The sequence below is a fragment of the Mastomys coucha genome, unplaced genomic scaffold (assembly GCF_008632895.1).
Source record: "Mastomys coucha isolate ucsf_1 unplaced genomic scaffold, UCSF_Mcou_1 pScaffold16, whole genome shotgun sequence".
Classification (NCBI taxonomy): domain Eukaryota; kingdom Metazoa; phylum Chordata; class Mammalia; order Rodentia; family Muridae; genus Mastomys; species Mastomys coucha.
The window spans coordinates 73,480,153-73,505,411 of NW_022196898.1; the positions used below are offsets into that span (position 1 = coordinate 73,480,153).

Below are 25,259 nucleotides of genomic sequence, written 5' to 3' on the forward strand. Positions count from 1 at the left end.
AAGTACAGTTATTCTTTCAATTTTTACTGAGTTTACTAAACACAGAACTCAACATACTATTTGTGAAGAACAGAGTGTTTAATTAAAAGCAAAATAAGATATGCTTACTAGAGCTACACAGCTAAGTATATTCAACTCATAGACTATAGTTATTACTTGAAAATCTAGTTACCATTCAATTTGTTGGATTCCACAGGACAAAGAGCCTCTGGATATTACAGATACACTCACCAAAACATATGAATTCCAGGGAGTGAAGGATCCACAGATAAAGAGAGCTGATCAGCTATGGGCTCTTAATGTGATACTAACCAATACATTTTCTATGAGAATAAAAATTGGCCCTCATAGTTAAAAGAAAAATTACCAAGGAGTTCAGCAAACCTTACTTCTGGCAGTGGGCTGGCCGGCCTTGTTAGGATTCCTCCAACGTACACAACGTTAGGCAGCGTGGGTCTTGGAAACTCCAGTGCTACGTCAGTACACAGCATCCATAGGCTGGACCCATGAACCAAGTCATACATGGACTTTGCAGGGAGCAGGTTGTACTTCTGCATTATCCTCTCATACTTTGGGAGAACCAGAAAGCTAACCCCAATTCTGGATATGAGGTAAACGCCAGTATTTTTCATCCTTTCCAGGAAGTTCATGTGGTCTGTGAGGAGTGAGTTAAACTCTGGGACATAAGCTAAAGGAGCTGGCGCTCCTACCTCAGCAGGATACCAAAGGCCAGTAGAAAATACAGCATACTTAACGCCTAAAAGATGGGCTATCACAAATCCACACATATCATTGGGGTCAACCAGTAGCAGGTCAAATTTTTCTTTTTTCAAACCCTGGATTAGGGCTTGATTGCCAACCATCATGTCACAATTCTTAGTATAGTGATCCAGTATGTCAACCAGTTCAACTGCTGTCAATCTCCCAGAAAAAATATTCCGCATTTTTGACTGCAGGAAAGCATCTGAGGTGGTACTGTTGAAGATCCCTGGGTATCGCTGGAGGCTGTAGTGATTAGATGGGGCAATGTCTCTGCCTTCTGAGAGGAGGAACACAGTGTGATGGCCTCTCTCGTGCAAGGCGGATGCTAGTGTCTTGAAAATGTACAAATGGCTTTCAAACATAATTGGCGGCACAATGATGATTTTAGCAGCCCTTGCTATTCCAACAACACTCCACAGGAGCATGAAATATGGAGTGTAAGACTTCATAGCTGCAAAGACAATGAAAAAATGACTTAGAACATTATAGAGGCTGGCCATTCAAAACAATCACAAATATTTTATTTTCCAAAATATCAAATTATCCAATTCTTTTAAGAGTTTAGCCTAATATGTGCTCCAAAGACACCTTCATTTAAATAAAACAACAATATTATTAGGTACAGAATTGGAAGAAATTGATATATAATACATAGTAACACCAATATGAAAATATATAACTTTATCAGTAAAGGAGAACTTTTTACCCAGACGATAACTTCTGAAAAGCCTACAGACACTTGATATTACTTCTTTGAATACTACCTATGAAAGTACTAATATATTCTTATTATTAATAAATCTTATGTTAATTCCAGGAAGACTGGCAATTTTAATTTTCAGGTGGATCAGTCCACAACTGTTACTTAAATCATTTTAACTTAGTGGTAGTATTCTAAATTGTGATTAAAGGTTTCCAAGAGAGGATACACTACAAAAGAAGAAAAAGTAGTTCAATAATTCTGTAGAATTTTACTTCACAGGTAAAATCACCTTTAGTATGTTTTTATATAACTAAGTACACTAAATATTCTGATGGTCTATATTTATGTAACATTTTATTTGTTATGCAGTGTGTTAATTCAGGGCATCATCCAAATGAATGATTCTCAAAAGAAAAGTCCAAAAGCATGCTGAAGAAGGGTTTGGTGAATGAGTAAGTCTCAGACCATACTGTATGTGTGCCAACTTCAACATGAGGGTCAACCTCAAAGCAGATGGATGTACTCTTCAAGACAGACATTTTTACTACCCTTTCTGGTTAGCAGATTAAGTACAAAGTCTTATTCCACATTAGTGAGAAATAAGCACATTGTGTGTAGGAAAGGTAATAGCTGTACACAAAGTCTATTCAAAATAATTAATCTAAGCTCTAGGTTAGACCCCAAACAGAAAACGATTCTGAAGAGTTATGCACAGAAACTGGACACTTTGATTTCAAGGAACAACACAAAATATATTTAGACATACATGACAAATGATGGTTCACTTGTGTGCTTTTGCACATGATTGTATATTAACCATAGTCTTTGGGTAAATTTTTACCATCTAAACATAATTGCAACAAATATACTTTCCCAATATTTAAACTCTGCATTAATCTAAAATAATGACATGCCTAATAAGCTGGATTCTTCCAATAGTAAATACACGATATTTTTAGCTGTTTCCCCCTCCCAGCAAAAATAAAAATGGTACATTCTATAAATGTTATGAATATTAAATGTTGCTTGAAATATTACATAGATTTAGAAACAATTCTATAAGAAATACTGTTTCCACAGTGAATTTTTCTTTGATTACAAGGTCTATATAGGATGAAATAAGTAGTCAAATTTGGAAGAAAATAATACTTTCTGGATTTTTAATGTATTATGCTTTTGCTTCATACCAGTTTGTCTCTCTAATGTTTCCTTCTTTTTTTTAATTGGATATTTTCTTAATTTACAATTCAAATGTTATCTCCTTTCCCTCTATCCCCCCAGAGACTCCCTATACCTTCTCCTCTGCCCCTGCTTCTATTAAGGGTGTTCTCCTACTCACCCACCCACTCCCACCTCCCTGCCCTTTAAGTCCCCTACACTGGGACATTGAGCTATCACAGTACTAAAGGCCTCTCTTCCCACTGATGACCAACAAGGCCATCCTCTGTTACATATGCAGCTGGAGCCACAGGTCCCTCCATGTGTACTCCTTGGTTGGTGGTTTAGTTCCTGCGAGCTCTGGGGAGGGATTTCTGGTTGGTTGATACTGTTGTTCTTCCTATTGGGTTGCAAACCTCTTTAGCTCCTTCAGTCCTTTCTCTAACTCTTCCACTGGGGACCTTCTTCTAATCTTAAAAAAGAAATTAGAGGTTTTGCATTTATGTGTTAAAAATTCCGGGGATGAAACATATGTAGAAGCAGATATTCTATAAATACTGTTGTCTAGTGTCATCATGAGCATACCCAAGATCTACTTAATGATGGACCCATGGCAGACAGCCATGTCTTCTACACTGCTGGACTGATAATTAGCATATACTTCAGTCATACTCAAAGCCATGAACTGATAAATAACTGAATAAATAATGATGATGATAATAATAATAATAGTAAGAGTAATAATAATAAATAGCATGGAAACAACCCTTCCTCTATGTTTCTTATTCTTCTTTATCTTACTTTATCTTTCATTCTTCACTAAAAATTAAGTAGAAATACATAAAATATTTAATGAATTTCTATATTCTAGAATAGTACTGTACTGAAGAATATTCTGTGAAATATGAAAATTTGTGAATCCCTGTTTTTTTTTTAGGCACCCTCTACTCACCAGTAACTATTGAGCAGTTTTATGAGGCTAATGAGTGAGAACTGAAATCTAAATTGTACTAATAGCTTCATGTAGCAAATGAGTACTGTCCTAAAAAAATTAAAACTATAGATTCTGTACATTAACTCTAAAAAATGTTGCTATTCAGAAATATCAACATTCTCTATACAAGATACCTAGTAAAAATATCTACCAAGCCTTCAATACAAAATAGTGACTACAAGAAAGCAGCATCAATTAAATCACTGTATTCTACAACTTAAATACAAGACCAATTATGAAAGGTTACAACAGCACCCAAACACAAGCACCAGCATCATAAACATCACTGTGTGAATAAGTGAAAAAGGACCACAATTCGAATTCACAGATGCTGAATTTTCCTAGTCCAGAACTGTCTGAGCTCATTCACTGGAAAACCATCTTCTGGTATTTTAAACATCTTATCTTTATACTTATTTGTTTTTTAGGGTGGCTGTTTATTAAAATTCTATAGGTGATGGTGGACTGGAGGAGATAGTGGTGGAAAGCAGAAAAGGGGGGGCAATCACTGCAGGTAACTGGAGATGGAAGGAAAGGAAAAGGAAAGGATGGGGAAAGCTCAGGAAGCCTAGTAGGAGCTCAGAGGAAGGGGAGAAAAGGAGGCAGGGACCCATATGCTCCCTGCTGGAACTAGTTGTTGGAAGAGGTGGAAGTTTAGGACCTTACTGGGTATAGGGAGGGGATGCAGGGGAAGGGGGTTGATGAAAAACCAGAAAGTGACAGAGGGTATTGCTAAGGGTTGGGGGAAGATTGGGGTGGAAGGATGGGGAGAAAGCAAGGGGGCACAGTAAGACAGCAGGACAGGGCCTTGGAGGGTGGAGGGAGCCAGGTGAATGAAGAGTTCTGCTGTTACGGAAGGGGAAGGCACCAGGAGAAGGCAAAAGGTAGAGGAAGAGGAGACCCCTCCTAGCAAGGTGTGGTGAGACTTGTGATCAAGACCAGAGCAGTGCCCCAAGCTGCAACGTCTGGCAAGGGTCATGCTTCTTCCCACACTGGGTGCCTCTCCAACTGAGGAGAAAGACTGGAAGCCCTGAGGAGACATGATTGGAATTCCATTCCCAGACTATAGATAGCAGTGAGCTCCTGAGCTGCCTCAATTAGTAGCCTTACCATCAGGGTCTTGAGTATAGCACCTATAAGGCTATGCTGGCTGCCAGTGAGAGAGAGAGGCGGGGGGAGAGAGGGAGAGAGGGGGAGAGGGAGAGAGGGGGAGAGGGAGAGAGGGAGAGAAGGAGAGAGGGAGAGAGGGACAGAGGAAGAGAGGGAGAGAGGGAGATAGGGAGAGAGGGAGAGAAGGAGAAAGAGAGAAAGAAGAGAGAAGAGGAGAAGAGGGAGAGGGAGAGAAGGAGAAAGGGAGATAGGGAGAGAGGGAGATAGGGAGAGAGGGAGAGAGAGAGAAAGAGAAAGAGAAGAGAGAAGCAGATGCTGGAGGAGCAGAGGTCTGTGGGACTCTGTAGGCCTGAGGCACTGGGCAGCCTACTTGAATGTGCCTACACAGTCACACTGACTCCCAGTAATGCAACATGCCAGCTGTACTCCAAGCTTCCTACACACTGGAAATCCCCTGTGTCATTGCTCCCTGCATGGTGATTCTACAAGGCAGTGGGCTAGAGGCCTCCAGCCCAGAGAAGGATGACAGTACTCGGAGGCTTTTGGCTTAGCCACCAGCATAACCTCAACCTCAGGAATGCCCAGTGATGAAGACAGCCCTCCACAGGTGCCTCTCCTACCACCACTTCTACCTGTTGCCTGCTGCAGCTGCAAGCCCTGAGAAGCTTTTCTTCAAACCCAGGGGGGCACTGAGGCACACAGTATTCACTCATACCTTGAGCTATGGAGAAGAGGAGGTGGTTAGTAGAGTGTGAAACAGGGCGATAAGCATGGAGACAACTACAGTCCTCACCTCCTGAGGAGCCCCTGAACTATGATGTCTTTGAAGGATGAAGAAAAAGAAAAGGAGCTTGGTATACCCAAGCCCAGGGAATAAGCCTCCACTATTACCAGAGGAGTGGGTTCAGATGAAGATACCATTGACTTGATAGCTTACCTAAGTTCCCTACACCAGAATTGCTGGCACCAGGCCTAGGTGGCCAAGACAAACTGGTGCATAAATTCACAGATGCCCCAAGAGTGTCCAGTCTGTCACTCGGTAATCCATGAGGCAAATCTATAAGTGCTCCCTGTGCCACAAGGCTTTTGCCAAAGAAAGAACACCTGCAGCAACAAGGAACACCTTTAGCACCATTTTAAGGGCCAGAACTGCCTGGAGGTGCCACAAGGATGATGCACCACACAGCACAACCCACCACCCTTGACTACCACTCCATCCCTTGATGGCTTGACCTCTCACGATGGCCACCTGGGCACTTTTTACCTTTATCTAGTTTGATATTAGGAGAAATCACCCCCTAGAAGACCCCCAGTAACTATGAAAGAGGAAAGGGAGGAAAAGGAAAAGAAGGAGAAGGAAGAGGAAGAGTAGGAGCAGGAAGAAAGGATATCTACTATACCACAGGCTGAAGATCCCATAGAGTCTTTGTAAGAGGGATGAATGACCAGGCTGGAGTAACACAAGGCCTGGGGCACCATGCCAAGCATGTGGAGTTTCTGTCAGTGATACTGACCCTCCCAGAGCCTTCATTCTAAATCTAAGCTGAAGTTTGAAGGCACAGGCTTTCTAGATTGGGGTGATCACGCAAGTAGTATTACATGAAACACACTACACACACACACACACACACACACACAGAGAGAGAGAGAGAGAGAGAGAGAGAGAGAGAGAGAGAGAGGAGGGAGGGGGCACGCTCAGTTGCTACTAGGGAATTGAAAAAAATAATCTTATCTTTTGATTTGTGGGGTCTCACTTTGACTATTTAGGTTTCTAGGAGAGTAGACTTTAGGACCAAAGCCTTGTCCTACATTCATGACCTCTGGATTTTGGCTGCTTCTGAGTTAGAAAGACTGGAGTGGCAGGACTGGACCTGTAAGGATGAAGCCATCCTAATTCCTCTCCACCTAATTCCAATCCTGAGTCACAGGGGCTTGGAGAAGAAGAGGGCAGGATGGCCAGATTGTCTTGCCTGTACTTGTGGAGAGCACAAGAATTCCATTTCCAGGAACTCTTGTGCTCTCCACAAGTGCAGGCAAGACAATCTGGCAGAGTACTCTTTCCAGGGTAGGGGTTTCTTGTTCCTCAAGGCTAGAGAAATCTGAGGCTTAGTCCCAGAGACTGGGGACAATGTGGCCTCCACTTTCTCTAATTGTGGCTTTCCCACTCAGTGCCTTAGTGAGGGAAAGCATTTCTCCCCTCTCTGACTCCCTTCATCTACCATGCCCCCACCTCAGATATAAGAGACATGCATAAATAATAATAATTTAAGATTCATTTTTAGTAAAACTTTATAGGTTGGAGTTTTATTTACAATACATGATGTGGTACTAAATCCCTTATCTATAGACATTTACAAATAATTTTATGTTCCTCAAACATCTTGAGTAAGTATTGGTTGATTCATATATTAGAATTGATGATTCCAGACCACTGTCTGAGGATTTTAGAATTTCCATGAATATAGATTAACTATGACTCACCAATTCCAATGTGTGACACATGAAAGCCCTTGACGTTTTCTATTGCAAAGAATAGTGATCTGGATTACACTAGGCAAAACAGCAGACGAACAATTATACCAGAGCAGGTTTGAATGGAGCTGTCAAGTAGTATCAATAACTTTAGAAGCCACTCAAATCATATATATGGATATTATAAAGATGTTTAAACATGCCTCCCCCAAAAGCCCATACCCACACTTGGGTTTGTTTTACCCTTTCTCTGGCATCTATTAAAACTTGTACCTAAATCATACTAAACTCTCTTTTTAATAAGCTCCAACACTGCTTCATACTGACTGGTCTAAAATTATTTTCTGCGGCAAGGTCAAGTAGCCCAAGCTTCACCAGAACAACTTAGGAGCTGTTCTTAAGGCTACTCCAGGGAAGCAGTGTAGAGCTGTGTCTGCAGCCAGTGGCCACATTGTTGCTGACAATTAAGAGCCTTTCTTTGAGTTTGGAGGTTCTACTTTTCTTCCTTAGGTAACTAAAATAATCATAGCACTGCTACAGACAACCAAGAGAATCACCATTAAACTCAACCACAACAGCTGTAAAGTCACTAAAAAAATTCTGTGAGGTGCTAGATGCTGTACTGGGGCCTAAGAGGAGGACTGTGGCTTCTGTTCCTTTCAAGGAATAGCATCCTCTCCTTCAACTTGGTTCATGGGCAAAAAAGAGAAAAGTTAGTATTTCTCAGCACCTAGTTTCAGTCCTATAAATAAGGTTTCCTACAGGAGATATAGTAAAGCAGGGATCTGGAAACCTTTTCTGCCAAAAATCACTGACTCCTCACTCGAGCCCACAGGTCGTGAAACAGGATGAAAAGCTAATATTGCTGCCATTGTTTTCTCTGTCTCCCTTATTTTGGCTTAAAGAGGTATCTTCTGGTCAGTTTATTCCTGTATAAAATAAAGGCCCCTCCCAAATAAAGTAGGACCAATGGTCTAGGACTGACTGCCTCAGCCAGAGATGGAAGCAATCATTATCCGAATCCCTTCAGCCTCTCTGGGAGTAAGAGCTTCTTTCTGAGATCACTTTTCAAGACCTGATCAGAGACAATGTCAGCCAGGAACCTTGTTCTCTAAATCTAATGTTCCTGTGAGGTTCTTCAAAAAAGAGGGTCACTGTACCCCCTTCCTAGTTTGTCTTCTCAAAATAACCACATTGAACACATCTCTACTTTAAATTTCTGTCTCTGTAACTAGTATTTGGGGACCAGTGGCCGAGCCCAGCATGTTAGGGCTTTTAGGTTTCTACTCTAAAAGCTCTGGTTGCAGGAGGATAAATGCTGTGTGCTATTTCCAGTTTTTGCCTCCTATGTAGAATGAGATTGTGGTAGTTATTAACACTCCAGACAATGCACTTCAAAGAGTAAACCTGGAAAAGTATAACTACAATGATGCTCAGGGCCAGAAATGTCTTTCCTCTCTGGTTATGCCAGATTACTATCTACAAGGAGCTAAATTCCCCTCTCAAGCCACTGTATTTGTCTCTGTCCATAGTACCAGGGTGATGAATCCTCCAGGTCTTAGCAAATCAAGCAAGTGGCTCACTTACACTAAAACAGTTGCTCTTGTTTTTATGAAATAAGGCTGAAAAGGTAAGAACCCGACAAAGGCTAACATCTAGTAAATTAATCCACTTAATCCTGCTACATAAAGAGAGGATAAAAGTTCACACGCATGCATAAATGTATCTAATTCTCTCTCTCTCTCTCTCTCTCTCTCTCTCTCTCTCTCTCTCTCTCACTCTCTCTCTCTCTCTCACACACACACACATGGGGAGGTTAAAAAGCAACTGTATTTCTATGGTTACTACTTTTACATGCATTAATACTGGTGTTCTAAAGTAAAGTAAATTATGGGTAACTCTTTGCAAAAGAGCCCCTGAAAATAAAAATCTGTCACAGAAGAGCAACTTCTCAGCTTGGGGTGGGAAGAGAACACACCATTTAGAAAGGTATGGCCTGTACTATCAGTTAGCTCCCACCTTAAAGAAAAGTGGGAGGGAGGGAGGGAGGTCTGGAAAGATTGTTCAGTGATGAAGAGCACTGCTTGTACGTCCAAAAGACCTAGGTCTGATTCCCAGCACCCACATGGCAGCTCAACACTGTCTAGAACTCCAGTTGCAGGCAGATCTGACAGCCTTTTCTACATTTCTAGAGCACTGTGCATGTACTGTGGTTTTTAGACAATCATGAAAGCAAAGCACCTATACACATAAAAAAATAAATGAAATTAAATTAGAATTAAAAATGAATGCTGGGAATTCTGAAAGAACTGAACTGCAATCTGGGTGAAAGTCATATGCTGACAAAACTCAGGTTGACCATTAGTAAGTAATGAATGGATAACTACATTTTCAAAATGTACCACTTTTCTAAGGTTTTTTTGTTTTGATTTACTCAGAAAGCAAAAGAAAACAACAACAACAACAGGACATTTGTACGCTTGTTTTCATATAATTTGCAGGTATATACAGTTTACCTACAGATATGAGACAAAAGCTCTGGATATAAAGGAAGAATGTAGTATATTTCTCAAATGTAAAAAATAAATGATTTTGAGCTTCACTGACAGAAATTTCTGGTGAAAATTTTTAACACAGTCACTTTTAAAAGGACAAAATTTATCTGTGATTAACAACTAATTTGAAGGTCCTGATGCAAATATTATATTCATTAACTGTATTATCCTTTATGCTATCATATTCCATTACAGAAAGTCAGAATGATATAGCTGTTTGGAAGTACTACAAACTGGCAGATGTTGTTTATATAAAATGAAACACAAAAAAATATCATACACCGTCAGTACCTTTTAAAAAGTTTGTAAGGAATGCATTATCACTATTGCTTTTGTAAGAACTGAGCCAGGCATACTCACCACTCCTCACTATAACTACCCACAGTTATCTCTTTCCTAACATCTACAGTACAGGTGGCAAACCTGTAATGAGAAACTCAACCCTTCCTTTATCAGTAATAGCTGGCTCCTGTCCACATGCAGGATTTTTTCTCAACCATCAAGTGGAAGGAAAAATAAAAGCAAGGTTATGAAAAGGATAGGGAGATAGGACAATATGAGTATCAACAAACATTGCACTTGAGACTCATATCCACTTATGCCCAATCATGGTAAATTTCCCTACTTAAAAGTCAAATTTTAATCATCTAGGTGAAATTATCCTCAAATTTTAGGGCCCAAAGGCTCAAGTGCTAACTGAAAATACAGATTCCAAGGTCTCTTTAGTAAATAGGCTGTGGCTTGGGTAGAAAAGAATCTGTATTTTAAATAAGCAGCTGAAGACTTCTATCTCATTCTCTAATCAGACTGACTGGTAAGAATCTAGTACCTAATACTTCAGTGCAGAGTTATTCAAGTGACACTACTGAAGAAACTGGAGGTGTAAATGAACAAGGCCTGAGTTAAAATAGAGCTCTCCAGGAATTCAGAAAAGTACAATGCACACCCTGGATCTTAAGGCACACAGAATGAGCAGTTGAACAATCTCAAGCATGTACAAGCTTCTTCCTGCTTAGACTACCTGCAGTCTCCAAGGCTATATGAATACTGCTTTAGTACTGCTACAACAGTGAACGCTTGCCCATCCTGTCATTGTCAGTCTTTTAGGACTGGGTTTCCCCGCTCTCAACTAATCTGTATTTACTTATGTTGTTATTGCATCACCAAAATGGAATTTCTTAATAAAATGCATCAATACCCATTTAAAAATATAATTAAAATAGTTGTAAATGACTATTTATGATTCTGGCATAGAAGTATATTCTAGAACACGAGACTTCTTTTTAGTTAGCTCATATTTGAAGTATAGAAATTCTATTCTGATCATTTATTACGAAAGAAAAAATTTTAAATAGCATGTACCCATCATTAATATTCATTATGTACCCATAATGAATCCTGTCATTAGCAATCTTTTAAATTAAAACAAGTGCATCAGGGGTGGGAGGGCATAAAAAAAAAGGAAAAAGCTGGGCGTGGTGATGCACGCCTTTAATCCCAGCACTTGGGAGGTAGAGGCAGGAAGATTTCTGAGTTCCGAGGCCAGCCTGGTCTACAAAGTGAGCTCCAGGACAGCCAGGGCTATGCAGAGAAATTCTGTCTCAAAGGAAGAAAAAAGTTTAACAAAATTGATATGCTATCTTTTGGTTCATAAAACAGTTAAGATCAAATCAATGGAGTATTAAATTTACAAATGAGAAATGAATTCAAGATGACTTCCAAATTTAGATTACATAGACTCTTCAGTATGAACACATACTTCATAAGACATGTTATACGACAAATTATGCGTTTAGTGGGAATCCCAATCTATGTAATTCTGAAATAAGCTCCCTAGGGACATGGGACTTGTAAATTATATAAAGTAAGTACACTGTCAACATAGGCCAGGATCTCTCCAACACATTACAGTCCTAAAACAGTCAAGACAAGATCATGCTCAAGCAGTCAGTAATGCAAACCTACAAGGAAGCAGATTATTTTTCAATCACAAATACAAAGAGGACAATTTCCTTAAATAATGTTAAGTACAGTAAGTAATCTTTTAACTGGCTTGATGCATAGCCAATCTTTAAGCATGTGGCTCCAGTTCAAATCTAAGTGGACACTGAGATACTTTTAAAAACTAAAGATGGCTAAAAATGATTGTTGCCCCAATCAAGTTCACAGAATTCCTGGAGACCAGGTCCCCTAGGGTTTGGTATCATTTTGTTTGGTTTTGTTTGTTTGTTTTTCCTTGACAGGGATTCCTGGCTGTCCTGGAATTGCTTTGTAGACCCTGACTTTGAACTCACAGAGATATTCCTGCCTCTGCCTCCTAAAGCCTGGGACTAAAGACAGGAACCATCATGCCCATCTGAGGTCCAGGATTTAACATTTTGTTCTGCTTCTGTTATCCTATGATGAAATTGAGAACCACTACCTCTACTAGGCAACTACAAGAGCAAAGTCTACAAAATCTCAGGTTTTAGATGAAATAATGAGTATGCATGTATTAAATGAACTAAGACTACACAACCAATTAATAAGTAAAAGTATTATGTCGTAAGTTTAAGTTATAAAAATAAACAGGGAACTGTTGATCAATACAGTCTTAAAACCTAAGCCAAGCTGTCCATTTCAAAATGAACACCAATTTTCACCACTTGGGAATATGAACCAACTAGGCATCTAGTATCAGATTAGTGAGCCTCAAAAGTAGCCAGCATCAAAAGCAACAGGAAGCCTTATGCAAACAGATGCCAGGTCTGCCCTCACACTGCTGACTTCATAGATCTGGGATGAGCCACAGATTCTGTTTTTTAGCAAGTTCACAGAAGATGCAGAAAGTACTGACTCAAGAGCCATTTTCTGAGAATCAGTGGTAATGATAAAAACACAGTTAAAAACAATGTTCCTTTTTATTTTAAAAAATGATGTGATTAAATCACTTTGAATACCTATCATATGCTGCCTGAAGGGCACCAGTAGACTGGTTAGAGCTAGTTATAGCTAACTCCCCGCACTCCCACACACATCCTAAAAACTTAGGTTTCTGCTCTACAGTTCTTCTAAGACCAGACTAGCTTTGTATTAATTATCTTCATGCCCCTACATGTGATCAATATCCAGCAAACACAGAAATTGTTTGTTTTGAGTATGAATGCATCCTTAAGCAAACAGCAAAGTTCCTAACTTAACTGAGACTAAGGTTTAAACTCCTAAGAAGTATTTATAATTTTTTAAAGCACGTTTTATGTTTTAAAATGTTGTGGTATAACATTGTACAGTTCTTCAATTAGGATTTTATTGTTATAATCAGATGCATAAAAGTCACAAATTTATTTCCTGTAAGTAACTGAGAGCCAGAGAAGTGCATTAGGTCTTTTGAAGGACCTATTCAAGTCCTTGTCCCCTAGGAATTAATGTAACTTGGCTATTTTTCAAACTAATAGTTTGTAATAATTTTTGTTTTGAGACAAGTTTTCACACATAAGCCCAGTCTAGCCTGGAATTTTATACATATGTACCTCTGTTGGTTTGCTTGTTTGTTTTCAGTGGAATATAGCAGGTAAATCTGAAGGAAAGCTAGGTCAAATTTTGATCTTCCACAACACAGCTCTACACATGTAAAGCCTTTCCAATTAGCAATTACTTGAAAATTCTTAATGTTACAGAGATGTACTGGAAGGCATGGGACCCTTTCTTCTACTTCTCAAAAATATCCTTTATTTCCTATTAGTAAGTAGATTTTCATTGACCTAAAACCTGAATTCTAGGTATTTTTATATTTTATTCCATGAAAGTCTTCATTAGTAAACGAATAACAAACTTGCCTATTTTCATAAAATCCCAACACAGGCAGTGTGAGAAGTTCCTCACACACTTCTTAAATTGATGGAAAATTGGCAAACTTGTATGACTCCCCAGGGACCAAAGACTTAGGCAGGTTATTCAAAAGGCATAGTGCACTTCTCTGATGCTCTTTTACCAAACCACGGAAACATGCACAGTTGTGTGTCTTTTATGCATCTAAGATTATACAAATATATCCACAATGAACATGTGCTATACGGTCTTTTGTATACAACTGCTATCACTACTGGTTTTGCAAAACTAGTGTAAAGATACTTAAACCTAGTAATTAAAATATTTTCTGTAAAGTGATTTGAAATACACTTAAAAGTATTTTCATCTAAAAATCAACTAGAGTCCCAATTTAAGTACTAAATATAAATGAGTCCAAATTCTCATTTCTCAATGTCTCTGAAGAGCACTTACATATATATATATAATACATATAGAGAGATATATTTATTATATGTGTGTATTCACTATATGTATGTATGTATTTAGAAAGCCTATAGTGTTCATGGTCCATAAAAGCTACATAACTACTATAAAGGATTCAACAACAGGACTCAGGCCATGTTTTTGGTTTGGTGGAGGACAAAATGTAGGTAGCAGAACACTCCCCACCCCCACCCCCTACCAACCCCCACATAGGGATATGCTACAGGAGGATTTGTAATTTAGAACAGCTTACAAATTAGGATGCTAGTTGCTGCGCCCAACAACTGTGTTACCTGTTGATTCTAGACTAAGTTTATGTGATGTTTTCCTCCATGTGTCGACTCAACTGTGTTCCAGAGAGAATGGTACAGTGGCAAGGTGTGGGTCTGCAAGAAGTACACCCCAACTAGTCATGGGAACTTGGAAGCATGGGGCTGGCGTGGTAGTTAGCAAGCCAGGGAACCATGGGAACTTAGCAAGCCAGGTGGAGAGATTTCAGAGTTCCTGTCAGAGAGTCTCCCAGGTTGAGAACAGGCTGGCCAGTCTACTGGTGCCCTTCAGGCAGTAGTGTGGGACTCCTTTTAATATCTCCTGCTACAACCAGCTGTAAACCCACCAGTAGAATCTGCCATAAGGACTCCCTAAGAAGGAAAAGAACTTTACCTTTAAAATGATAATACAAAGACTAAAGAGGAAGGAGCAAAGTGATGATATCCAGAAGAGCTTGTTTGTATGTACTGAGCACAGTTTAAAACACTGGAACAACATTCCAAAATGGGCTTATTTAAAGGATGACTGTTTTAAGTAATACATACCCCTCAGGCCTTTAAGGATGATCAAATGGCACATAATACTTTTTGCTTTTGTTATTATTTAAAAACACTTAGTCCAATTAGTATTGGCTATATGTGCTATCCACCGAGGCACAAGCAACGTACCAATGACCACTCCCTTTCCCCAAAGAAAAGTTACTCCCCACCCAACAGCCATTAGTTCCAAGAGTTCCTCAGCTACAGCTGGGATCTTAGTGGGCCCTCCTCCATCCATTCTGGAATTTTGTCTTGCTTTATCTTGAGCAGGTCTTACATAGGCAAACAGGTAAGTTCATATGAGCTATAGCCATATTGTGACCAGAGGACATGTCATGGCATTCTTTCCCATTCTCTACCTCTGTTCCCTCTTCCACCCTGTTCCATGAGCCCTGAGAACTTGCAGTCATTATTCTCAGCACTTTGGATAGCTATTAATTTCTGCATTAACCATTACCCAGTACCATAAGAAACTTCTCTGACCAGAGAAGCGCACATTTTTTATAGCACAAATTTATCGACATAAAGTATTTAGAAATCAGTATGACAAAAATGAGCATTTATCATAGGTTTTGAGTATGTTTACAGTAACAAGTATGAATTCCATCCTGTGAAACTGACCTCAAATTCAATCAAGAGACCTCTTGTTTAGTCCACTTACAGACCTCTTGCTACAGTATCAGTGCACACACCTTGTCTTTCAGGTTGCCACAGGGACCACTAGAGAACCACTGATGTCTTCTCTCTCTCTCAGTAGCCTGAATACTAACTCATAGAATTATGGAAGCTACTCTGCAGGGAAAGAGTTTTCTAGTTACTTCCAGCTTGATTTCTCTACATCCTATAATCAGACTATGTGGTATCTTTAACAATAGTGCCCTGCTCTCTATCTAGAGTAGGCAACCAAGAACAGACCAATAACCTAGATAACTTTGAGGTCCTATGGGACCTTCTTGATTCATAGACAGGTAACTTGTGTAAAGTTTTATAGTCTTCATGTTTCATGCTTTTCTTTCTCTCTTCATATTTCTTTTTATCCTGGGCTAAAATATATTAACATTTTGTCTTAATCTTAAACTATACCTTTAATCCTATTTCTTTTCCTACTGCCCTGTTCAGAAAGAAAAGGGAGGGGAGTCATTTTAAATAAGAATTTTGGTAATTACCAAGGGAGAAACTTAGAACAAAGTAATAGGGAAAAAAACCCACCCCAGCTAGGTAACCTTTTCAACATCTGCAGCAATTATACAAAGCCCAGGTAAGGGAATTACAAGACTTCCAAGTCTTCTTTACTGTATATGGAATGCATACCCCCAACTACTACTTTATGACACTGGGCACACTTACTCTCAAACATAAATATGAAACAAAAACCAAGTCTATTTAATTACTGCTAATTATTTCTTGATATTAGCTTAGAATTACTTGGAAATACATGCTGGTCTACAAGAAGTACCACATAATTTCAAGGAAAATTACGCATACATGAATGTGATCTTTATAGACTTCTGGGACATGATTTTGTAAGACCTTCCCACTGTGACTATGTAGAACAGAGGTCTTCAAAATACTTGAGTTCTTCACAGAAAGTCACCAGTTCCAAAGAAAGAAACATTTCAAGTCTGAATGATCTAGCCTGGGAGAAAACAGTAAAAATATCAATATATATACAGAAACCTAGGACAACTCTCTTTCCTCAGTACCTTGTGTGGAACTAAAAATAACATTCAATGATGTTTGAATACTTGAATACTGTTTATCCAAAGTGGTATATAAACCTGTGTTCTCCTTAGAGGGAGAAGGTAGACAGAAGTAAATGTTAAACTGTCATCAATATATGTGGAGTAAAGTTTTTTAAAAAAAAGAAGTTTAAAGATTTAATGATGCTACAATCTTAAGCATGACTGGAAGGTCAATAGCTTATTAGATGAATAATTGATCTTAAGAGGAAAGACAGGAGATATAGTTCAGAGGTAAAAAGTGGGTCTGGCACAAAGGTAACAACATTGGTTATAGTCCCAAAATCTCTCTTTCTAACTCTCCCATACTCTACTCCCCAGTTCTCCTCACTTCATTCTCCTTGTAGCCTATCTTTCCATAGAAAGCTAAGGCACTTTAGGACTTAAATGTCCCAAAGCAAATGCCTGAAGGGACAGATACTGGAAGCCTCTGAGGGAATTCAGAGTATAACTAGACAATGTGTAGGCATGAATGTTGGCTAAGACTTGGTGTTTTCAGATGAAAATAAGGGGCACAGTCACATGGGCCTGAAAGAAAGTAAACGATAAGAAGCAAGTGAGCAAATAGTGATGACATGGGAACCAATGCAAAGTGGGAGAGCAGCCATGATGTGTTACAGTTGAGAAGTGAGGCGACTACAAGAAGACAGCACAAGTTGAATGAAAGTTTCAAGCAATGTGAAGGGAGCGCTTTATTAAGAAAATAGAATGGAATAATGTGCCAGACTAAATAAGTGAGACAAAAGAAGGTACTTTGAGGTAATGCCAAAATCTGTCATGGATGATGCTGATGGAGTACCAGTCATAACTTTGCAAATTGTGTTTGAATGCTTACGTTTTTCAAATAGTAGATGAAAAGATGACATAGTTGGAACTCCAGATCAGGTATCAGAAGGAGAAAGTCAGTCTCTAAGCATGAAAACCCTTGCTAAAGGATTGAGGAATAAGAGTTAAAGTTTGAGAATTTCTTTTTTAAGTTCTGAAAAATGCACAGAAAATACAGAGGAATGCCTGGAAAAACAGATGAATAACCCTGTCATAGAGTAGGGACAGGAGCCTTTAGCAAGAGACAAAGAAACAGACATGATGGTGGGGCCTAAAGGAGATTTTATCATGTAATTTCCACATGATTTCAAAAAATGAAGTGTTTGATACAGCTCCAGCACATAGCTCTCAGCAAGCCCTCACATCATGCTTCTAGTAAAATTCTACTACCTCCTGGCAAGATACCTGAGGCAGGTAATAATACAACGATAGAACACACATGTAACAGTTTTATAAACTTTAGAAAGACAAGTAAACTAGTTTGGAATAGTTATACACATTCCTTTAATCCTACCACTCCCAGAAGTGGAGATTGGAGGTCAGCAGCAGTTCTACTAGTTAGTGAGTTTCAAACACCCTGAGCTACATGAAGCCTTGTTTCAAAAATAAAACAAAAATCTGTATGAATATAGTATTTTATTATTTTCTAAAAGATAAGGCTAGAGTCAGAGCTACATCCCATTCACAAATATTCCTAGTATAGCTCAAATGTGGGATAACAGGTCCCCACATAGGATGCCAATACCACAGGCAAGCCTTTGTTTCAATTGCATTCATCCCAGATCAATACTCTGGTTTCTCTGTGTGACACAGCCAGCTCACAGAAAGCATAACACAGAGTCTAGCTGCTTCTCTTTCAATGTGTTCTTGTTCCAGTGCAGTTTTCATTTTCTCTGTCATCCTAACTTAGATCTTACTCACTGCTTATTTCTCTTTCTAGACTTACTCACCCTAATCATGTCTCTGTTAGGACATAGTCTTAACATATTTTCAAAGTCAGGAGAAAACAGAGTTAGCGATTAGCATTAATTTCCTTAAAACAGCTTCAGCCTTGCCCTTCTCCATAAAAGCCTATCCTTTCCCTGCTTCCCCCATCCCTGGCAAATAAACAGGCAAACCTGTTTGACTAGTTTGCTCTTAAGCCCTACTCAGTAGAAAGACCAAGTGGACAATAGATAAAGCTATGGAAAGCACACAGGCCATTTTTCTTAGGGAAAGTTTCACATGAAACCTGCAGTGCTGAGCAGGTCTTTCCAAATACTAAGACCTCAGCACATTTTTCATTTATGTCATTGCCAGAAATTAAAAAAAAAAAAAAAAGTAAAATTCCTCTTGCTAGTCTTCTCCCTTATCAATACTGTTATGGCAATTGTGCAGAATGATAGTAAGACTATTTGAAATGGTGTTTAAGTTTTATAATAGAGCTAAGTGTGGGACACGCAGTATTCTGGAAGCTGAGGCTAGAGGACTACAAATCTGGTATCAGTTGTGCTATACAAAAAGACTGTAAAAAATAAATCTGATGGTTGAATTACACTTCATTATAGAGTGTTTTTGTTGTTGTGTGTGTACTTAAGCAGAATAACGAGCTTTGAATTTCAAATAGGTTACTCAAAGAGGATTCTTCCCATGGATATACTTTGTTGTTGCTTTGAAGAACAATGTCCTTTAGTTTATTTATTTAAGATATGGGGTGCTTTTAAATCATCAGCTACATTTTCTTTTACTGAAAACAGTATTTATTTATATGAGTCAAAGGGTGTGTAACTAATATAGAAAAACATCAACTCCATTATTTTAAAACTCTGAGTGTTGTGTATATATGTACTGTAGTGTATATGTGTGCCCATGTTCCTGGCACATGTGGAAGTCAGAAGACAGCCTTGGAATTCAACCCTCTCTTTCCACCTTGTTTGAGATAGGCCTCTTGGTTTGGCTTTTGTTATTTTGTATCCCTAAACATCAGGCTTCATAGCCTGTGCTTATCTAGGCTATCCAAGATTCTCTTCTCTCTTCTTCAGATCTCACCATAGGAATGCTGGCCTTGCAGATACACTCCCGTGTCTGGGTATAGGTGCATTTTATATATCTGAACTCAAGCTGAACTCAAGTTGAGGCTCGTGGAAGAAATGCTTACCCTACTAAACTATCTCCCTAGCTCTTAAATATACTTTTACAAATGTTAAGTATTTGCCCTATATCCTTCAGGACTTTTGAAAATTTAAAATCCATAGATTCAATTTACTCAACATAAAGAAAATCTTACAGGGAGAATTTGTACACATAATTTTTCTTTTTAATACTTCAGTATATACTTCAATTTTATTTTTCACTTGGAGAAATATTAGTCTCATAGTTTCCTCTTATTAAAACATGGTATACTTAATTTAATAGTTAAAATACGATAGGAGCATAAAAATATTTTACACATTAAAAATTCACAGAAGTAATCTAAGGCCATAAAGATGATCTCCAAAATGCCCCTACTATGCACTCTTCCCATCTACCGAAATACTTTAAAACGTAGGCAACTGCCCAGCCTAAGACCAGCAACTGACTTATGCTATCCTAGATACCATACAGCTCATCACCTCAACACTAGCATTTTTGTTCTGGCTATTATACAATGCTTAACACTTATCTACATTTAACACTCTCTCTAAGCAAATTTCAACTTGGCTTAATGCCTATTTACATGTAACACTCCTCTCTAAGCAAACTTCAACTTGGATTTGCTGTCTCTCTCACGGAATACTAAAAAAGACCATAACTATCAAGTGAGAAAAATTAGGTTTGTGAACAACATGGAACAGAAAAAAATCTTAAATGGAAATCACACAGTTCTCTACTTCTTGCAATTAACAGGACTGTGTACTGTATGGTAAACAGAGTGGGGAAAAAAGAGTCATGGGAAGTCAACCCTGCCAAGGACAGGCACTACTGAGAACAGAAAATGTGGCTAGAGACTTCCAAAGAGAAATAGCCAAGCCAGCAGCAGAACTAATTGTATTTCACCTTTAAAACATTAAACATTAAATTTCATTAACTTTTTATATGTTCTAAAGCCACATACTACTAAGAGTAGTATACAACAAAAAAGTGAATTAAACATAGGATGGACTAAGATTTACTAATGTGAGCTAAATATAATTAAATACTACAAATAAAAGCTATTATGCCTTCCAATTAATGTGTAAACAATATGTTTTATATTCAAGTATTGGCTGGTTGCCAAACCAATTCATGCAAACATTTTACTCCCAAAATATTCACTAGCTACAAAGCAATATATTTATGAATGTACCATGCAAATTTAATTTTATGTGTTTACCAAGGATATGAGATATAACTACTTTATCCAAGTGGAGAAAAAAAAGACTAAGATAGAAAACAAGGATATTTATACATTACTATAATGAATTTCAGGGGAAGAGGGGAAAGAAACAAAACCTCAATGATCATCCTTCCATGGCCATAAAGGTTAATCATTATTTGTTCACAATGTTGAGTTTAAGGCCCCAGATAACTGGCAAATATCTTCTAACTCACTTGATACAACATTATAGTTTGTGAAGTTCTGATATCTATCTTCACTTTTGTTTATGCTTATAGACTGTATTAAAACGAACAACCAATACATTGTGAGGTCATCTAAGACATAATTCAAATACCAAGAACCTTGGATTGGGAGACAGTTGGTGTTTAAACACAGTTCATCTGGAATTGAGGTTGTTCTGGAAATTTAGCTTCCCCCTAGAACTCTGGATTCAACTCTCACCCCCTCTTTTAGGAGCTAGATGAGCTCACTTCTCTGCTCCCTTCAAATTTTTGAATGTCTGTTAATCCACTGGCTTCTTAAGTAAAATAGTATAAATCGATCACCTTATAAATGTTTTTGAAAAATCCTTGCCAGCTAGCATTTTGTAAAGCAAAACTCACTATGAGTCTGCTAATGAGAAATCCAAGGACCTTCTTCCTTAAAACAAGTAGGTAACCTTCTAGGCACTGTGCTTAAGCCTTATAATGCAAGGGCTTTGATCCCTGTTTTGCAGATTAAAGATAAGAAAAACTGAAAACCTGAACACAGGAGAATCTGAGTGAAGGCAGAGCAGGATTGTCTAATACTACTCCTTTTGTCTCCTGGCTCACTTCTTGGAGTTCTCTCCTTTCCCCTCATTCTGTCCCACCCTCCTGTTTTCCCGAATCATTTTTGTTACTCCCTGTTTCTCAAACCAGTTGCCAAATTTTATTTTCTCCCTAGTTGTCTATTTTCCTCCCAAATTTTGGTACCTTTCCTGGTAAGTCCACCAACTTTCAATATTTACAATTATGTTACATCTGTTATCCATTCACCCATCCATTAATCTACCTACTTACTATCTAACCTGGGAACTGTCTTCTCAAAACTTTGTTAAATAATTCAGAGTGCACATTTATAGTGGACTTAGCACTCTGGACTCTGTATAGCCCACGCTGAACCTGACACCTTTGCTTCCCAGATCTGTTTCTTATCCCAACCTTCCTTCATATTCCACTATTACATCCACCACCCACTCTTCTAGAGTCTACCATGTAATGTCTCGGTACTGGTACTCTCTCTTCTTCATTCAAGTAACACTTCCAAAGTTAGGTCCTCTTATCAAGGTCATCCCAATAGCTGACAGCTGTTCTTGTCTCAGATGTCTGAGATCCATCAGTCTAGACTGCTATAAAGTTGACCATTCACTACATCATACCTCTTTTTAAAGCAATTCTGCATAGAGAGAGCCACAGCCCTTAAGGTATCAAAAAAAAAAAAAAATGCAGGATCTGATTTGTGCTACTCTGGACTTCATTCTCTTTCCAGGAATTCTTTCAAAGGATCTTATTTGTGTTACTCTGGACTTCATGTCCCTTTCCAGGAATCCTTTCAAGTCTTCCTGAATTGATAATTAGCCATTTCCAAATCCCTACTCAGGATCTCTGATCACATTTCTACCACAGCCCTTAAATGACAGTACTCTTCTACTTTATTAATATTAATTTCCTACTTTTTCTCAAATGTGCAAAATGTTATAGTATATTAAGCTGTTGTTCAAATGTTAAGACACTGTACTTCCACATAACTAAACACAAATGTTCCTATAGCCCTTGATCATGTACCACTAGATTTTCCTCTCAGACAGTAACTACTTCAGTTTGAATAATCTCATCAACTCAGTGCACGGATTGCAATGCTGTTACCACACACTTGCCGGAGGAGAGAATGTATGGTCACGAAATACTTCACAGTAAGAACGGTGACTACCACTGTTTTCAAGATTAAGAACTTTTTTTTTTTCAAACTGATTTGATTAAGTAGCTCCTCCTTAGGCAGGTATGCAAAGTAACATGTAAATAATTTAACAAGCATCCAGTATGGCTAGCAGGATTATCAAATTACACTTGCACTTGGTTTCCAGGATAGGGAACTATTAACACTACACCAAGTTAATGAGTCTTAATGGCAGAAGGAAGTACATAAAAGAAAAATAACCCAAGCCATTAAAAAATAAAAAATAAAAAAAAAGTAAAAAAGTAAAAAAGAAATTAAAGTGCTGATTCAATTTAAAAAAAAAAAAAAAAGCCAAACTGTCTAGAATGAAGATATCTTCTAAAGATCTCTTGTACAAAATTTTTTGTATACAACACATTAAAATCTTTCATACACAGGTCACTCTTCTGAGAATATCAATCATTCTGCCCATAGTACAGCAAACAGCTCATGAGCAAAAATTATCTGTTACAGAATCTGTGGGCTTTGTACTTGGCAATAGATACACTATTTCAAGAGGTCAAAAAGAAAAAAAAAAAAAAACAAAGAAGAAGAAGAAGAAGCACGGATAAAACAGCATCAGGACCCACTCCCAGCCTGACAGCAGCAAAAAGTGATAGCTGATAACAGAAAGAGGGCCCAGACAAAGCATAAAAGAAGAATGGTACTTCTGTCTCCATTCTAGTACTTCAGGCCAGCAGGCAAAGACCAGGAACTGCAAGCAAAATAGCTCTGTATACCTCAAAAGGGTACTGTTGCCTCCTCTATAGATTCACACTTAGAAATTTCTGACACCCAGCCACCACAACAATAAATAAATAAATAAATAAATAAATAAATAAATAAATGGCATATCCAATAACTTCTGAAGACAGAGCAAAGTTTGCAAAATGCTTATTTTAGTCGCTAGCATTTTTGAAGTTCTGGTTATTAATATTGTAGAGCAACTCTGAAAAATTTTATATGAAAATAAATAGCAATACATATACTGTCAAAATAACATATATTGCATAAGCAAACAATAGTACCCACTGCCATGTGTCTTGGCAATTTTCAGGTGTGCTCTGGAAATGGAGAATTAATTAATCAATGAACTTGCATTATTTGATAGGCAGGTCTATAAATTATTTTGAAAAGGTGTCTGAGAATTGATGGTAAGCTTTACAGCAATATTTAAATGATAACTAAACTCAGGGCTGCTCATGGGTACCCTGAAATGTCCCAATTTAAATAATAGAAACCTTAACTATAAAACAACTCTTATCAAAATTAGATCTTACAAAATTTTCTCTTAAATATATTTACTGAATTTGTTTACAATAACAGGTGTTCTAAGTATCAGTATAAACACAAAACTGTAAAGTTTGGACTCAGAGTTCAATGATCTACAGTAGAAAAAAGGCAGTTTTATGTGCAGTTGTTCAGATGTGCCAAACAAAGCTGAGCTATTGTTCTAAATTTCAAGACACTGTTTCCAGATAGTTTAAAAATGTTCCTTTAGCCATCCATCAGACAGCACTAGTCTTGCACTTAACCTTGCCAGTGGCAGGTAAATCAGACAATGCTGATCTTGTCACCATCAAGGAGAGTTAAGAGTTGCTGAGTAGACATGATCACAGGCAGGCCTCAAGCTAACAAGAAAGGAACGGTTTCTTCAGGAAAATTAAACTGCAGACTCAATTAATTTGATCAACACGAGCTCTGTTCTTACCACATGCTTAAAAGTGTGATTTTTTTCAATTAATTAAAACTAAAATAAAAAGTCTAGGGACAATGTGTGACCCTTAATGCTATTAGAATGCTGATTAAGGAAGACTTTCTAAGACTTTCTTTAACAAACGTCTTTTTTAATCTAGGCTCATGGGTTAGGAAGCCTGCATTTGTGTGTTTGGGGGAGGGGATGTAGCATTATAAATTGAAACAAGTGCATATTTGGCACCTAGCCAAACTGCAACACATTCCTGTCATTAAAGTTGCAATGACAGCCTAAGATGACCCCCCACACCCCCCCAAAAAAAAAAAAACACTTACTGTTTTACTGTTTTGCTTTGAATCTTATGAAATAGAAGCCTTCGCCCTGTCCTGACACTGTCACAACAGTGGAGGGTCAACACAGGTCAGGGTTTCGAAAGTTCCCCCCCACCCCCCGCCCCTCGTCTTCCCTCGTACTAAATTTCTTCCCCAACAGAAGAGTTTGCATCTTTTCTTGAGTTTCTGAGACTCAGGGCCATCCCATCCCTCCTTGCCCTTCAGAACTCCAAAAGACGTTGTGCTGTGCGTGCGCCTAGGTTACCGCATCTTGGTACAGGGGAAGCGGGAATCCTGTCCCTAAGTGCTGCAGAGAGTGGCAAGGTTCGTTCTTGGTACCCAACTTTGGAAGTCCTCAGAGCCAATGCCCCGGGAGCGCACAGCTCAGGGGGCTGACCGGAGACACCTCCGAGCGTCCTTTTGCCCGGACGCACTGCACCCTCCGGCGCTCAGCGCCGCGCTCTCCGCCTGCAACCCCGCAGCGCCCATCCTTGGCCGCGGGGCTCCTTAGCAGCTGGCGACCGCCCTCGCGCCCCCCC

General features: G+C 38.6%; 1 protein-coding gene and 1 pseudogene across 1 annotated transcript in view; one reads left to right on the forward strand and one right to left on the reverse strand.

The window, feature by feature from the left end:
- The window catches only part of Ugt8 (UDP glycosyltransferase 8), a 73,872-nt gene that overhangs the window by 47,863 nt on the left and 750 nt on the right, over positions 1–25,259 (reverse strand). The window contains exon 2 of the mRNA XM_031375372.1: positions 390–1,213. Coding sequence (XP_031231232.1) covers positions 390–1,211 — 822 coding nt within the window. The 5' untranslated portion in view covers positions 1,212–1,213. The remainder of the gene's footprint in view (positions 1–389; positions 1,214–25,259) is intronic.
- On the forward strand, positions 5,040–5,790 carry LOC116093294 (annotated as a pseudogene).